This window comes from Nothobranchius furzeri, chromosome 7 (assembly GCF_043380555.1).
Source record: "Nothobranchius furzeri strain GRZ-AD chromosome 7, NfurGRZ-RIMD1, whole genome shotgun sequence".
NCBI classification, from domain to species: domain Eukaryota; kingdom Metazoa; phylum Chordata; class Actinopteri; order Cyprinodontiformes; family Nothobranchiidae; genus Nothobranchius; species Nothobranchius furzeri.
The window spans coordinates 41,208,138-41,224,402 of NC_091747.1; the positions used below are offsets into that span (position 1 = coordinate 41,208,138).

General features: G+C 42.2%; 2 protein-coding genes across 2 annotated transcripts; one reads left to right on the top strand and one right to left on the bottom strand.

Moving 5' to 3' along the window:
- Positions 1–740: 740 nt before the first annotated feature.
- nsmaf (neutral sphingomyelinase (N-SMase) activation associated factor) lies at positions 741–12,721 on the bottom strand. Its single transcript, XM_015954923.3, has 31 exons — positions 12,584–12,721; positions 11,224–11,307; positions 10,998–11,076; positions 7,755–7,816; positions 7,578–7,614; positions 7,429–7,479; positions 7,159–7,230; positions 7,011–7,058; positions 6,848–6,900; positions 6,645–6,774; positions 6,482–6,553; positions 6,298–6,406; positions 5,459–5,635; positions 5,284–5,363; positions 5,106–5,196; positions 4,926–4,989; positions 4,759–4,810; positions 4,502–4,622; positions 4,291–4,422; positions 4,174–4,216; positions 3,937–4,103; positions 3,752–3,863; positions 3,487–3,545; positions 3,289–3,356; positions 3,156–3,223; positions 2,960–3,083; positions 2,791–2,874; positions 2,007–2,157; positions 1,815–1,917; positions 1,606–1,715; positions 741–1,317 (listed from the first exon to the last, which is right to left on the bottom strand). The coding sequence occupies exons 1-31, from the start codon at positions 12,619–12,621 to the stop codon at positions 1,223–1,225; spliced, it is 2,736 nt and encodes a 911-aa protein (XP_015810409.3). The 5' UTR covers positions 12,622–12,721; the 3' UTR covers positions 741–1,222.
- Positions 12,722–12,957: 236 nt separating this feature from the next.
- On the top strand, positions 12,958–15,793 carry LOC107382680 (UDP-N-acetylglucosamine transporter TMEM241 homolog). Its single transcript, XM_015954926.3, has 15 exons — positions 12,958–13,159; positions 13,328–13,374; positions 13,446–13,523; positions 13,606–13,687; positions 13,797–13,874; positions 13,985–14,010; positions 14,151–14,202; positions 14,273–14,321; positions 14,393–14,438; positions 14,696–14,731; positions 14,977–15,011; positions 15,081–15,150; positions 15,276–15,369; positions 15,448–15,512; positions 15,627–15,793. The coding sequence occupies exons 1-15, from the start codon at positions 13,088–13,090 to the stop codon at positions 15,688–15,690; spliced, it is 894 nt and encodes a 297-aa protein (XP_015810412.3). The 5' UTR covers positions 12,958–13,087; the 3' UTR covers positions 15,691–15,793.
- Positions 15,794–16,265: the final 472 nt, after the last annotated feature.

Below are 16,265 nucleotides of genomic sequence, written 5' to 3' on the forward strand. Positions count from 1 at the left end.
AATCAATGCTTTTCTTTCAGAAAATATAGACTTCTATAAATATAGTCAACAGAAAATAAATTTAAAAAATTGATGTAAAACTACATAACGGATATAGTATTTAGTAAAAAAAACTTTAATAATTAAAATGTGAGTTATCTTTTATTTGTAACAATATTATCAAGATCTCCCACATCATTTTTTCAGTGATGCTAAATATTATAACATAATAAATTATAAGGTTGTAAAAGACAGTTTGTGCCTTTAGCGGTCCTCCAGGAAATCTGGTGATATAATTATATAGAAGAAGGCATTAGCACCATCTAGTAGTCAATCCTGGCAGATGGAGTAGCACCCTCACCTTCATCTTTTAACTCATTTTGCAACGTTTTTTTTTATCTTAACCAAATAGTTTTACAGTCTAAAAACTTTCTAGAGTGACAAATGTGATGGAATATGGTCTGAAGCTGATTTAAAACCAAGAAATCCTCACCGTTTAGTGAAGCAATGGTATGTTTTTCAGAAATACATGAAGACAAAAACATTTTAACCTCAAATATTGGTTTCCAGAGATAGAACCACTGGTGATACTTTACATAAGTTTACATCAGAAATTTACACACAACCAAATCTATGATTGTTTAGACTGCACCCTTTGTCTGTAAAAAGGAAATACATAAATCACAAACTGAGTATTAAAAGAACAGTTTCCACTGCTCAGATGGTTAAGAGAAGTTCGAAGGTAACAGAAAGGAGACATCTTTCTGAGGTAACAGTGTTTATGAAACACCTGAGCAGCATAAAGCACTGACAGATACATTAGTTCCACTCCAAATGGTAAAATTCATACAAAGCTGAAGAATGAAACATTATTTTTAAAAGCAGAGCTACGTGTATTCTTATCTTAACTTTTGTTCTGGTTGCAGAATCGGTCAGAGGAGCAAACCAAAGCTAAACATAAAACCCACACATGCATGAATGACGGGATAAAAGAAAAACTGGGAATAAGGCAAAGACGTGGTTTAGCTTCCTGCTCTCACGCACAAACGGCATTTGGACGTTTTCTCTCACAACATAAAAAAAATAAACCCAACAAATAAATGCCCTGGCATGCTGGAACTAGGACGTTTTCAGCTCTTATCACAAGTCTCTTCAGGTAGCTGGGGCGCGTCATCTGCAGGATACATGTTCGGTGGCATCGGTTATACTGCAACGAATGTTTGATCTCCTCGGCTAGAGTCTTTTAGCTCTGGAGTCTCCAGAAGATGATCTGCCTGTCATCTCCTCCTGTGATCACGGTGTTGCAGAGATCATTCATCCACATGGCTGTGACTACACCTGGAAAACAAACGCCGCACTGAAGTTGTTATTTTAATAAAGACACTTTTATTGTTTTCTCCACACTTTCAGAGACAATCGTTCATGTTCTGCACATGAGACTGAAATGAAACTTTGGTTCATTTGGTGTTCTGGATGACTGAGAATCTGCAGCAATGCCTTGGAGCAATTTTTAGATTAAAAAAAATCTTTGAAAATGACTTTGTGTTTTACTTGTTGAGGTTTATAACTGTGAATCAGCTTTGAGCAACATAGGCTGAGGGATTGACCAGTAAAAAAGGGTTCTACCCGAGTGTGCAGGGATCCTTTTGGTGACCGTATTACTGAGCAGGTCCCACAGAAGGAGGTCTCCTGATTGTCCTCCACACAGCACCGTGTTCCCGTCCCAGCAGAAACACCTACAGAGACATGATGGTGAACCCTTCTGACGGGCACGTCCAAAAGGACGTCAGGACAACTAGAACTGGCTTTGTGATGACTTCCATAAAGTCACTTACCTCTGTTCCTCCTCTGCCTTCACAGACGAGATCACCATTCCTGTCTGGACATCAGTGACCTTCATGAAGGAGTCGGCACCAACACTGAGGACATGTCGGCTATCTGAGGAGGAGAACATCAGGAGAATGCCATGAAGGTGTTTGTCAGCAGATGTAAAACAACACTTTCAGGTTGCTGGTGTGACTCTTTACCAGGACTGAAAGCCAGGTGGTGGATGGTCCCTGTATGGCAGAAGACCTGCTGAAGGCTCCTGTAGCTGCTGGTGTCCCAGATGGTGACTGTCCCGTCTTTACAGCCAGAGACCAGCAGAGTACCAGCTGGATTCATACTGACCGCGTTCACCTGGATGTAAAACATGTCCAAAGGTTTTCAGCTTCTAAAAAAAAACAATCTGTTTGGGTTCGATTCATGTGGAGCTCAGGGTCCCTCTAGTGGTCATCAGCGGTTGTTCTGGTATCAACCATTTCCAGGTTAAACGCAAAGCTAATTAACCAACACAGGCTAACTTGTGATGTAAATTTTAGTTCTAGCAGCTCCTCTAAACCAGGGTTAGGTGTGTTTTAATGTCTCCAAGGCTAACTTAGTTCCTGTTTGGAGTAGAGCTCTAGAAAGTCATCACGTTTATTTAGAGCCAGAAGATTTTTCAGGTTTGTAGTTTGATTTAAGGGAAAACTCGATGATAGACCTCTGTTTTTTACGTTTGCCATTTTGGTTTTAACTGCTGGGTTAAAGTTAGGACAAACGCGTTTAATCTTCGGGTCGGAATGAGTTCCTCAACAGTCAAACAAGTCAGCTATGCTACTGCTGGTCCTCATGTCTGCCATCACAGCAGTACTCAGTATTAGAGGATAGTACTTTCTCAGGTGAAGAACTATAAGAAGTGTTTTAAATGCACAGATGAGCTGGTTCAGTAAGAATTCCATGGCGCTGTGGATAACCCGTCATTCAGGTAAAACCAGCATGTTTCTGACTCACCCCAGCATCGTGTTCCAGTTCAGCCAGCAGCTCAAACTGGGATCTCCTGTGACTGGATGAGCTGATGGAAGCACACTCCCAGATCTGTCAAATAAACACCACAGGATACAGATTCAGTAAAAATGGAAGATGTTTTAGATCATTCAAACCTATATTTGCTGTTTCTTACCTTAACGGTAGAATCCCAGGACGCCGTGAAGAGCCGATCCTCAAACCAGCACATCTTGGTGACGGCGTCATCGTGACCCATCAGCGTGTGCTGCCTCCGCCCGTATGGGATGGAGTAGAAATAGCTGTCAGGGAGGAGAGAGCAGATCAGGGCAGAAGGAGTAAAGTGTGAACAGATGTTTTAAATCAGCACGTACACGTTGTTGTCCCATGAAGAACACACCGCAGTTTTACCCTCGGGCAGCATCAAGCATGAGGATAACGGCTGGAAAACAGAGAGTTGGTTTAGAGAGCTGGAGGAGGTCAGAGGGAGGAAAATCAGCTGTTTACCATGTTAGAGAAGGACATGCTTCTCTGGAACTCCTTCAGCTCTTTGGAAAACATTTTAAGTGTCGAGTCTGAAAAAAAGAGAAATCTTAAACTGAAGGGACTCGAGCTCTAAAACCTCCATGAAAAAATACCTAAACACTTTGTCTTAAAATCTTTCCTGTATTACAGTGAAAACCTGAACTTGTCTCAGTTCCTCACCTTGAGATGTAGAGAAGATTGAAGCTCCGTCTCGAGTGGCAGCGATCCCCGTCACAGATCTGCACAGAACAGATGTATTTAGTCACCTCGTGTGCAAAAAGCCACAAAAACAACCAAAAAACAAACAAAAAAAAAAAAAGAGAAAGAATGGTGTCAAAGTATAAAAACTTTCTCCTATCCCTCATTTATTTAAGTCAGAACTTGGATCTTTGGTGTGCATGACCCACTATAGCATCAGTGTGGCCTGGTGGACCTCCTGACTCACTCCTTATGGATCTTGTGACTGGAGATCCGTTCCAGACTCTCCATGTTGGCCCAGGCCATCTTCCTGCTCTCCTCTGTCAGGTCTTCAAAGGACGAGTCCTCACACAGAGACCCTAGAGGGAGGATGTGGACACTTACTCAGCATAAACTCAGACAGGACTGCTTCTCTTTGGGTGGAGAGCTTACCTGGGGCCAGCTCACTGGTGGGGGAGCTTATGCTGGAGCTTCGGGTGTTGTTCTGAAACCTGGGTATGATCCTCTGAGGGTGAGGGCTGGTGAACAGCTGTTTGGGAGTCTGACCAAACTCCAGGATTTGGGTGAGCATAGCGATTCTCTGATCGGTGTCCTTGATGCTTCAGAGTGAGACAGAGAGGAATGTTAGTCATGATCCAGCAGACTTACTGGGAACGTTGGTTTCATTACCTGTCGCAGTCGACTCCACCTTCATAAGTCAGCGGGTGAAAAACTAGAGGACACGAACACACACGCTAGTCTGAATGGTTCTGGTGAGTTTCGTGGTGAAATCAGAGGCTGGCGTACCGTTCTGAGCTGCTACAGCCTCACTGCCTCTCTGTTTGAAGCCAAACACCAAGTCGATCCACTCGTTAAGATGCTCCGACACAAACTGGCTCTCCAGGGCTTCCTTGTGCTTCTGGAGAAAATCCCTGGCGTCTGGAGGAATGTGATAAACAGGTGAATAGAGGCTGAATAGACAAATAATCGCATTACACCGATTAATAAAAGATCTGACCTGAGGCCCAAGGAGGAAGGAGAACGTCACCAACTAACGCTCCGTTCTGCCGTTTGCCCAAATCCAGTTTCATACCGTTTTCCAGGAAGCTGGAATCATTGCCGTAAAACTCTGGAATGAGCTACAGCAGCAGAAAAGTACAGATCATATAAAATATTTACCACAACAAGAGAAGAAGTAAAGAGGCTGCTTCATTTCCTCCACTGCCTCAGATCTGCTGACTCTACCCAGTTTGTTGAAAACATTCAATATTTCACCTCTTTAAAGTCCGTTGCCCCCTCCAGGCAGTTTTTCCACGTGTCACCAATACTGTGGGAAATAAAACGACATGAGCGAGAGATGTGCAGAAATAAGACTGTTTGGATGCAATACTTTAGTCAAAGTGAAATAAACAGATGTTTGTACAGATTTTGATGATTTGTACCTGTTGAACATCCGATCTGCGTGATCATAACGACCATTCTGCAGACACAACATGTGCTCTGGAGCTGGAGATTAACAGAAAGTAAAAAAAAAAACTCTAAGATTATTTCTTCATTTGTCCTGATAAATCTGAGTGTTTTTATTTAAAACAAATAAAAGTTGAAGGTTTTTCAGCACATACCGACTCGGACTAGATAAAAGAGGATGTATCCCGGAGACGAGTAGTGACTCCCGTACATGAAGCGGGGTTCCGGCATGCCTCTGTACCGAGCCTGATGGTACAAACACACCACGGCTATTCCTGAGGAGCTTTTCTACATAAAGGTTCAGTTTAGAGCAGAAATAAACAAACATCTCACCAGCAGGCCGTCCAGTCGCTCTTTATTCAAGGCTCCTACTGGTTTACTCAGGTCTCTGAATGTGGCAGCGTTTGCCAAATCTAAAAAAAATAAAATTAAATAAAAAAAAATCTCTTAAAATGGGTTTAAAACAAGATGAGATGCAGCTCTTTGGCGTTTCACACATCTGCCCCACCTAACTGTGAGCTGGTGTAGTCAGACACCACCCAGGGGAACACGGGGTACTGGGACAGATCGTTACAGCTGCGGTCGGCCAGGTTGTTGAGGTGGAGGAGGTACTGGTAGTTACTGAGATGACCGCGCTGCCACTGCAGCATGTAACTCTCAGCCGTGTGCTCGGTCATGTGGTTCTCTGAGACACAAAAACAGAAGATGTTTAGTTCTGGTCTTTGGTCAATTTGGATTTTTGCAAGTTTTACCACCAAACAACATCAGTAAGATATCCCACTTTTAGCTAGGACCTTTGCAGGGACTCTTTCTGATCTACTGAAGCATAAGATTTCACTGATGTTCCAGTAAAATCCTACGTGACGTGTGTGTGTGTGTGGAGCCGGTTTCAGACATCAGCTCTGATCCTCTCCATCAGCATCAAACTGTCAGAACAGCAGCTGATGAAGGTGAAGGAGACAATCGACGAAGAGCTTGGATTACGGAGACAGAGCGGCTCTGCTGATTTTTGCATTAAATTTCTGTTGGCAGATAATCCGTCTAATCTGGTTTCTTTGAAGTCCATCGTGTCTGATTTCATTAGCATCAAATCTGCAGAGCAGATCTATATTTGCTTTTGTACCAAGAGTTAAAAATGTTCCAAGAACATCTCTACAAAGGTAGTTTTTGTTACACGTCCGTGCATTTTAACTCTCTGGAGGTGTAAACTAGGAAAAATCACTTCAAACATCACCAAACTAAAAACGAACATAAACGCGGTTTGTGTTGAGCGAGTGTGCCGTTATAAGTCTGATGTTTGTTGGAGCTGATCTGTAGGAAGTGGAAAGCTCAGATCGGTTTTCCCACCCAGGAAAGAAGCAATGTAGTAGTAGATGTCATCTCTGTCGGTGGGGAGGTAAAACTTCAGGTAGATGTCTGAGCAGAAGTCGTTCTCAGTGCAGAACACCTCCAGCCCCTGAGTAAGCACACATTAGAAACTCAACAGTGTTTAAATTAACTTTATGTATGAAGCAGTCTGAGGATTTCTCACCAGAGGTCTCAGGCCGTGTCGTCTTTTGTAGATCCTCCTGATTCTGTGCAGTTTGATCTGAATCACATGTTCCTGAAACATCAAGGAGGATTTTTAAGTCCAGCTGAAGGAAACAAGGAGAGCATCGCCTTCACCACCTCCTCCGAGAGGCTCGTGGACTCACCGGATATCCGTTAAGAGGCTGGAAGTAGAGGCTTTGATCCGTAACACAGACGTGGCCTGGGTTACACACGAGAGGCAGGACCATCTCAGCTGAACACTCCATGTGTGGCTTTTCCACAACACTCTGAAAGCTTTACAGCAGATTACCACAATCTGACTCGAAAACTGTTATTTAGATTAGACAGAATCTGATCAGATACCAACCAGTTCTTATCAAATGACGTCCTCGCTAACCGCGACTGCAGATTAGCAGCAATCTAACAAAAACAGGAAGGTAAAAATGAAAATTTTGTGCTAAATAAACACAAACTGATCATTTAAAATCCATCCATGCTGGAATCAAAGGCTTCAGTAAAAATAAACTAACCATAGCAGTCTGATCTCCAAGTTTCTCCAGACAGGAAGCTCTGTGGAGCTAGCAGATGTAACAGATTCATTAGAAAATAAATGTTTAAACCGTGACTCATTTAAACAAACTTACAATTAGTTTCAGTTTTATCCATTAACTCATTTACCTGCAGAAATGTCTGAACAACATCTTCTGTTTTACTCCAAGACTCCAACTCAAAGTTAAGCGTCTTTGGTCCCTGACAAGGAGAATTAGGAGTTTATTTGAAAACGGGGGGAAAAAAAGGCAAATTTACAACATCACATGGAATTAAAGCCATTTTTAACTTTCATTTCTCTGCAGATTTTATAAAGCACTCTCATGCAACAAGACCCCTGGAAGACTGCAGGTGATATTTCTGTTTGTAAAGAACTAAGCAGGGCTGCAGCTGACTCACCCTTTCATTCTGATAAGGTGCTATAATGTTGCTTTCCTTAATGAAAATCACCTGAAACAAAAAAGTAAAAGAGAAATCAGATGACGTGATAATATTCTGCAGCATCTGAACCGCACAGAGCAACAAGATTAACTAAAACACCTCCTCACCTGTTTACATGAAACGGAAATGACCGGTGGCTTTGGCCTGCCGAAGTCAAAATACAAAACTAGTTTTTAACGCAGAAAAAAAATCTACTTTTTACACATAAAAACACAATAAAACAGGGGAATTCCTTTTCACAAGCAACCCAATAAAAAGGTTGGTTTCAGGTTCAGTTCACTCACTTGATGAAAGGATTCTTCTCTGTCTCCTCAAACTTAATCTTCTGACAGTCTCGCAGAGGAATCTGCAGAATCATCAACAATAATGATGGTTGAAAAACAAAAAGAGCAGCAAAACATGAAAAAACAGAAGTGGAAGCCACGTCTTTAGATCTTCAGCTGCCAGAAATCTCCATATAAGCTGCTTTTTTGGATTTAAATGTAAAGGTTTTACTAGAACATGCGTGATAACAGGGAGGAACGGTCGTAATCAGAATCACTCCCCGAGTAGGAAGACTTCTACCCAGAGTTCACGTTTTCAGGAAGCTACAGGACCTGATATGTGTCAGACACGGATTTTCTACTGAATTTCTCCAGCTAATGGACTCCTTCAGCTTTCCCCAGCATGTTTCTGGCCCCACACACACCAGGGGACACCCTCTGGACCTTGTTTTTACCCTGAGTCTAAATGCTGACGGCGTTTGTCCTGAGGACGTTTATATTTCAGATCACCATTGCATTTTCTTTAACTTGTCAGTTTCTGCGTCCCCACCTCCCGCTCGCCGTATGGTTAGTTCTCGTTTTCTTAATGAGAGCACAGCTAGCAAGTTTTCTGCTGCTTTTGATCCACCCTGTTCTTCTGATGACGACCCAGATTCCTTAACTTCTCAGTTTAATGAGCACTGCCTCTCCATTCTGGACAACATCTGTCCTGTCAGAACCAGATCAGTTCCTGCAGTGAACCCTACTCCCTGGTTTAATGACAGCCTTCGCAGCCTGAAGCGCCAATACAGAAAAATTGAGCGCTTGTGGAAGAAAACCCATCTCCACGTCCATCTGCTGCACCTAAAGGATCTTCTGTCATCCTTTAACTCTGCAGTCAGAGACGCTAGGGTTTCCTATTTCTCCAACCTGGTGTCCCAGAGCAAAGGGAACCCCAAGGTGCTGTTTAACACCATCAGCAGCATCGTCTCTCCTGCCCCTCCTACAGCCTCCATCCACTCTGTTGCAGACTGTGAGAACTTTCTGTCTTTCTTTGTGGACAAAGTCAATAAGGTCAGATCTAGCATCTCTCCTTCAGCCTTATCGCTGCCTCTCCCGACTCCAACCAGACCCATCATCCTAGATAGCTTTGCTCCTGTTTCTTTGCCTGAGTTAACCAAACTAGGTAACTCTATGAAGACCTCTGCATGCCCCCTCCACATCTTACCCTCATCTTTGTTTAAAAGTGCTTTTCAGTCCATCGGTCCCAGCGTGCTCTCTATAATTAATGCTTCTCTGGTTTCTGGTCAGGTCCCTGCTTACTTTAAGAACGCTGTAATCCACCCGCTTCTTAAAAAACCGAGTCTTGACCCCTCTCTCCATAGCAGCTTCAGACCCATCTCTAAACTTCCGTTCATCTCCAAGATCTTGGAAAAGGTTGTGGCTAAACAACTCACAGCTGCTCTTGATGAACATAACATCTATGATAGCTTCCAGTCAGGTTTTCGTAGAGCTCATTCTACTGAAACAGCTCTTCTTAGGGTCTCTAATGACCTTCTGACTCACAGTGATGCAGGGGACTGTTCTGTTCTGGTCCTGCTGGACCTGACTGCAGCCTTTGACACTGTTGACCATCACCTGCTACTGGAGAGGCTCAGAGACTGGGTAAGCCTATCAGGAAATGCTCTGGAGTGGTTCTCCTCTTATCTCTCTGAGCGCTCCTTTTCTGTGGCCATCTCCAAGTTTAGGTCCTCCACCACCTCTCTTACCCATGGTGTCCCCCAAGGTTCTGTGCTGGGGCCTCTACTCTTCCTCCTCTATCTGCTTCCTCTTCAGCACATCCTGAGCTCCTTCAAAGGAATCTCCTACCATCTGTATGCAGATGACATCCAACTGTACATCTCCTTTAAGCCCCATGAGATGTCTAAGCTGCAGCTGTTACACACCTGCTTAGACTCTATCAAAACCTGGATGGCTGGGAGCTTTCTTCAGCTGAATGAAGATAAGACTGAGATCCTCATCTGTGCCCCAGACAAGCTGGTTCGCAAAGTCAGAGACTCTCTTGGTCAGCTTGCTTCTCTCACCAAACCTTCCGTCAGGAATCTTGGTGTGACCTTTGACCCAGCTCTCGACCTGGATTCTCATGTCAATTCTCTTGTTCGCTCTTCCTTCTTCCATCTCAGGAACATTGCTAAGCTGAGTCCCATTCTGTCTCGCTCTGAACTTGAGACAGTTCTCCACACCTTCATCTCCTCGCGCTCAGACTACTGTAACTCTTTTTTCACGTGTCTGAGCAGAACCTCCCTGAACCGTCGACAGGTGGTTCAGAATGCCTGTGCTCGGCTTCTGTCCAAGTCCTCCAAACACACCCACATCACCCCGCTTCTCCTCCAGCTTCACTGGCTGCCAGTCAACTTCAGGATTCATTTCAAGATCCTGGTTCTGGTCTATAGGGCCTTACATGGACAAGCACCATCTTACATTGGTGATCTTCTTAGTCCCTACACCCCCAGCAGGTCCCTGAGGTCCAGTGATCAAAGCCTACTGGTTGTGCAACGCACCAGGCTAAAGACCAAAGGTGACAGATCATTTGCTGCTGTGGCCCCCAGACTCTGGAACTCTCTCCCCCTGAGCCTGAGATCAGTGGACTCCTTTAAAAAGCAGCTGAAGACTCACTTGCTCAGGCTGGCTTTTGTATGACCTTCTTCACCACTCTCTATTCTGCTCTCCCCAACTATTCCACCTTCCTCAGGATCCACTGATTTCCCTTTTATCTATTCACTCTCTCTCTTTCTTTACATTTTTTAATCACAATTGCCTATTTTTTGCTCATTTTAAACATATTTTTAACCATTTTCTAATTATTTTTTATATTTTTACATTTTTTGTTTTTGTGAAGTGCCTCGTGATTTTTATCTTGAGAGGCGCAATAGAAAAGATGTTTTCTTCTTCTTCTTCTTCAAATTGATCAGTCAGACGGACAAAACACCACACATAAAGCCGTCACAAAAGCAAGGTGCAGCTACGGTAGCCTGGATGTCCAAACAGGTAATAAGTTTAAACAGGTGGTTTATGGTTTGTCTTATGCAGCAGCTGTGTTTTGCCCTCATTCTGCCATCTTACTAACACTTGGGTGGAAGTTTGTCTCAGTCAGATGGAAGGCAAATTTAAATAATTATCCTATAGTTTTTATTTTTCTATGTTTTATCTTATAGTTCAATCCCTTAACTCCTGTTAGATTACAGAATTAAAGACATAAATAAAATGTGCTACATTCAAACAAACCTTTAGGATTGGTTCTCCAAGATCTTCTGGATCAAAAATGATGGATCTTGAGCAAACCTTCAAGGACCCTCTGGTTCTTCTGAGAAATAAAAGACATGTTAGAACTCTAAACTAGGATGATTCGTGAAGATTAAGGACTAGAGAAAAATCCAGATTGGAACTTTGTATTGAGAGACATCAGATTTACCTATACATTTAGACTAACGTAAGGTGGAATACGACTAACCTCTGCTTTGCATCGCTGGTCACATGGTATGCAGTGTGCTGCTCAAAGTAATACTCCTCCAAATCCAGCAACAAGAGAGAAAACCTGAGGAAATAAAATAAGGAAGAAGCTGCATTAGAGAGAGAACAGCTGGGAAATGGCTGCTGCCTGTCCATCTGACCAGCTGCACATCTCAGTAGCAGCGAGACAGAAAGATGGAGACGAGTGCTGTCAATGTCTGAGTTTGTCTGTCATGTCCCTCTCATGCTCCCATGAGCCTTTAAAAACAGATAGACTACAAACAGCTTCATGCAGTAAAACGCACAATGTTTAATATTTATGCACTCATCTGGACAAATGAGATGCACTTTAACAAAACTAAACAAAAGCACAACTAAAACACAATTTAATCCTTTAATTTCAACACTGAGAAACAAGGAATAAAATGTTAAATTGTTGCATTTTTATACATTTGAGTCAACAAGAGGTTCACTTTAATATCAACGTGAGGGGTTTAAAGAAGCCTTGGTTTCACATCAGGGAGATTTGTGAGTTTAGTGAGTGAATACAGCTTGATTCGTTTAATTCTTTGACTTTTAACTGGACAAGAGCCCTAAGTATGTTTTTGATTTGCATTTTTTGTAAGGTTTTACAGATATTAATTCAGATTAACCTGAAAGTTATGAATGTGGGTGTAAACAATTTCTTCATGTGTATTTGTGTGTGCTAATTAACTCAAAGTGATGGTGGTTGATTTAAGTTTTAATTGATTGATTGGCAATGGTGCATTCAAAGACCCAAAATAAAATCAGAATTTGAGATGGGCCAATTCCAATCACCAGCTGATTTTTGGGTGCTGCTCTAGTCCAGACCTAGTGTTTTTTTTAAGTATTGAACTCTGTTTCCACCTAAATTAATAGGATTGTTCCACTTCACACAGATGTAACGGATTCATTAGACTGTGCTGAAACTGCCCATCTTCTTCAAAATCTCAGCGGATATTTTACAGAAAGCCATAATGAGATCATTACTGAATATAAAACAATGTAAGTGAGTCATTTGGGATTTGGTCTGGTGTCCGATCAGATGATTATTCTGGTGAGAATTTGTCTGAAGAAAACAGAATTCTGCTTTTGGAGGCAGTTTGGGGGATTAAACAGATGTCATGAGTCAACCCGACCTCTCCCACTCAGACTGAGGAACAAAGACAGCTCTGCTGGCATGACTTCAATAACAAGACACCTGACAACTGCCAGTGAGCCTCTCATGACAGAGCACAGCCCTGATATTCATCCGCAGGGGAGGAAAACAGTCCGCAGACACCGAACAATGACCTCCAGGAGAAAGCAGCAACATAAAAACAGAACCCAGAGTAACAAACCTTTCTTTTGTTCGCTCTTGTGTCCTAATAAATGCCATGACCGCGCTGCATCCTCCTGTGTAACTCAACACCGAGGCGCTCGCCGTCCGAGCTCTGTAAACACGGAAACTTGACTGACGTCACGTGACCAGCTCTCACCACAGCAATAAAAGTGAAGATGCTTCACTCTCCCTAGTTTAGAGGCGATGCCGCTGATTTTATACAACTGCTCACTTAAATCAAGATCTTAAAAGTACAAACATGATGTGTTAAGTTACATTATTAATGCATAATTTATAAATATTCTAAAATATCCCATTAGGATACCAAAAAACAAACGAGCGCGACTCTGTGCTGGTGAGGGATCGTCTTAGTCATAGACGATCTTTGCTTCGAGGCTTCTTGACGTGTCTGCGGGTGCGGGAGCAGTGAGGGAAGTTGAAGCGATCCTCTCTGAAATCAGACCAATGCTGAGTGTTATTTGTTAGGAACCATGTCCCCGCTGCCGTGCGTCTGCAGCTCAACATGCACTGGAGAAGCCACGTCGCTGGCATCACGTTCAGCTGCGTTTTTGTTGTGACTCATTTCACCAACAAGGTGAGTGTGACACTATACCTGGAGAAGAAACAAACTCGATCTACTTTACATACTCAAACTATCACTTAATCAGACTTGGGTGGCTTTATCTGATCGTTTTTGGGCGCTTTTTGGATTTAAAATATCACAAATGAGGACCTGAGACATGGTTGTTTTTTTCTTCTGCAGTTTGTACTGTCTGTGCTAAAGTTCACCTATCCAACTTTATTCCAAGGGTAAGTCCCTGAAAACAAACTTTTAAATACAAAAGCAACTTGATCATTACTTCTTTTTACCTCTTTTTCAGATGGCAGACGTTAATGGGAGCTGTGCTGCTCCTGCTGGCTGGGAAACTGGGCTGGGTGGAAATGAGACACATCAGCAGGTTCTTTTATCTGACTATTACCTGCTGTGGAGTTTATTTTACCCTGACTTATTCTCTAATTACATATGTTGATGCTTGACAGATCTGCTGCTCTCTCCTGGCTCCCGGGCTCATTCCTGTTTGTAGGAAACATCTATGCAGGGTCAAGAGCGCTCTCTCACATCGTGAGTTAACAGATTCAGAGTCAAACACTCATCAGAAATAAAAAATATCAACACGATTACGACTTCCTGGACATGTTGGGTCCTAGATGCTGTTTCTTTCTCTGTGCAGGACATTCCTTTTTACTTCACCATGCAGAATTCCTCTTTTGTTGTGAGTTACATGATGATCAGGATTCTTCACAGAGATGTGAGTCTGCTGATGCTCAGATCTGTGCATTACCTTTGATTTTCCTTCAGCGGTATAATCATATTGTAATTAACGTGTATCTAACATGTTATCTGGCTCTTTGATCTCAGAGGACATCATGGCTCAAATCCATCAGGTATGCATTTCTATTTAGCTGCGATGAATCTTAAAAACATTTACCTGAAATGATCTTAATTTTGTTTTCTATTGTAAAACCTCGGAAATAAAACATTCACATTCTGAACTCATAACACTTTAATGTCCCTTTTCCTGCAGCGTCCTGCTGATGCTGCTGTCGGCCATCAACCTTCCCCTGTTTGACCCTCAGGTAACGATTCCCCGTCCTTCGAAGGTGGATTATGTGTCGGATCGTCTTATTTTATATGTTTTATTTACAGTTTGACTACAGTGCCTACCTGTGGGCCTTTTGCCATCTTTTCTGTGTCGGTAAGTCTAAGGTGCTGCTGTTAGAGGCTGGTTTCAAGGGCCTGCTGATGAATGATCTGCTATGTGCTCAGGTGCATACAGGGTGTTTCACGTTCAGCACAAGGCCAGTAATCTGAGGTTAGTCATTCTAAGTCTCACTTTTGTGTTACTACAGATCAAACAAACTATTAAAATGAAAACTGTTTTTTTTTTTTGTTTTTTTACAAAAATCATGAAAAACCTCTTTGTTCCATTGACCTGAATCACAAAGTAAATCTTCAGATGGCTACGAGGCTATTGCTTGTTTTATTTTAGGATTACTCAGCTCTATGCGGTGGGATTGTACAGTACGACACCCCCACACGCTGAAATATTTATGTGTGATTTACTTTCAGTGATATTGAACAGCAGTGCATTAACTACCTGCTCAGGTAAGAATCCACAAGGTCTCTTAAATGAGAAACGTTGGCCATAAATAGATTTAATGAAGTTTCAGGTGCAGAATCGTTTGTGAGGAAAGATTTTTCTTCTACTTCTGCTTTTTATCTTGTATAAACATCATTTTAGAGTAAATCGTAATAAACCCGAATACTTTAATGATTATAAAGTATTGTTTGTTCATGAATTGAGTTTAAATTCTAACTGAATGACCGCAGTTGTTGGTTTTTAATGACAGTGTGCTGCTGCTGGGTCTCGCTGCTCACCCCACAGGTACGACTCACCTGAGCTCATGTTTCAGCTTTAAAAGATGCGATTCAGCTCAATATTTCTGCTCTACAGGTGACCTCACAGGTGCCTGGGAGTTTACTTCTCTTAACTCCTTCACTTTCCAAAGCGGCTGCTGCATCAGGTGAGACGTCATCAGCTTTCTCTACCGATTATAAAGAACCCGCTGCTGTTATTTGGTTTTGATAGACAAGGAAACTCTTTTGTAAATATATTCAGGTTTTAAAAGTAGAGCTTCTTTCTCCACAGTGCTGTTTTGGGTTTTTTGCTGCTGTTGGTCACAGTCAGACTAAAACATGGACTGTCCCTGGAACACGTCAGAGTCTGGGGCTTTCTGTCGAAGGTATAAATAAATAAAAACACCTGTCAGGACTTTTGCTCTGAGGGAACATGAGTGATGGTTACTTCTGCTTTCTCTCAGGTTTCCGCCATGGCGCTCTCACCTTTTATGTTCAACACGAATATCAACACCAAAACTCTTTTATGGTGAGTGCTTGACCTGATTATGAGATCTATTGAGTGAAAATTAAATTTTTATTTTGATTCTCGGACATCAGGCTGCTGCTTACTAATCTTTAACGTTTGCTCCGTTTTCCCCAGCGTGATCATCAGTCACCTCGGAGAGGCCCTGCTGATTTATTCTGACAGAGATCCTCAACTTTGATAACAAATCTCAACATGTTCTAAACTTTTATGTAAACAAGATATTTTTCTACCTTTTTTTCTCTAATTTCCTATCTTTTGATAAATCTGATGATTAAATAAAACCGTGTGAACACTGATTTATTTTTATATACAGGGTATCTGCCGGTTTAAGGGAGCCAAATTTAAGACTTTTTAAGGCCACTTTGACCAAATTTAAGCAATTTTTTAAAATTACATTTAAGCTATAATTTCCAGCTATTGCCTGGAACCGGTGCCAACCACGTCACGAACGTGGGATTAGCCATCCAGCTACCATTAAACTTGCAATTCCCCATGGCGCAAGTTCCCGCTAGCTTAATCAGCTAATGTGCTCATCTAAAAAGAGCCCCCTTTCCCAGCCAACTGAATGTGTACGGTTCCGCTTACGCCAACATCGTGCACAAAAATGCTGAACACTAACTAGAAATTCACGAAATTTTTATAGAAATAAAAGAATCTTGTTTATTGGGTCTTGGGTAATTTTAGACCTTCGGAAACTATTTAAGGATTATTTGTCATTTTTAAGGATTTTTAAGGCCTTAAATTTGGAAAAGC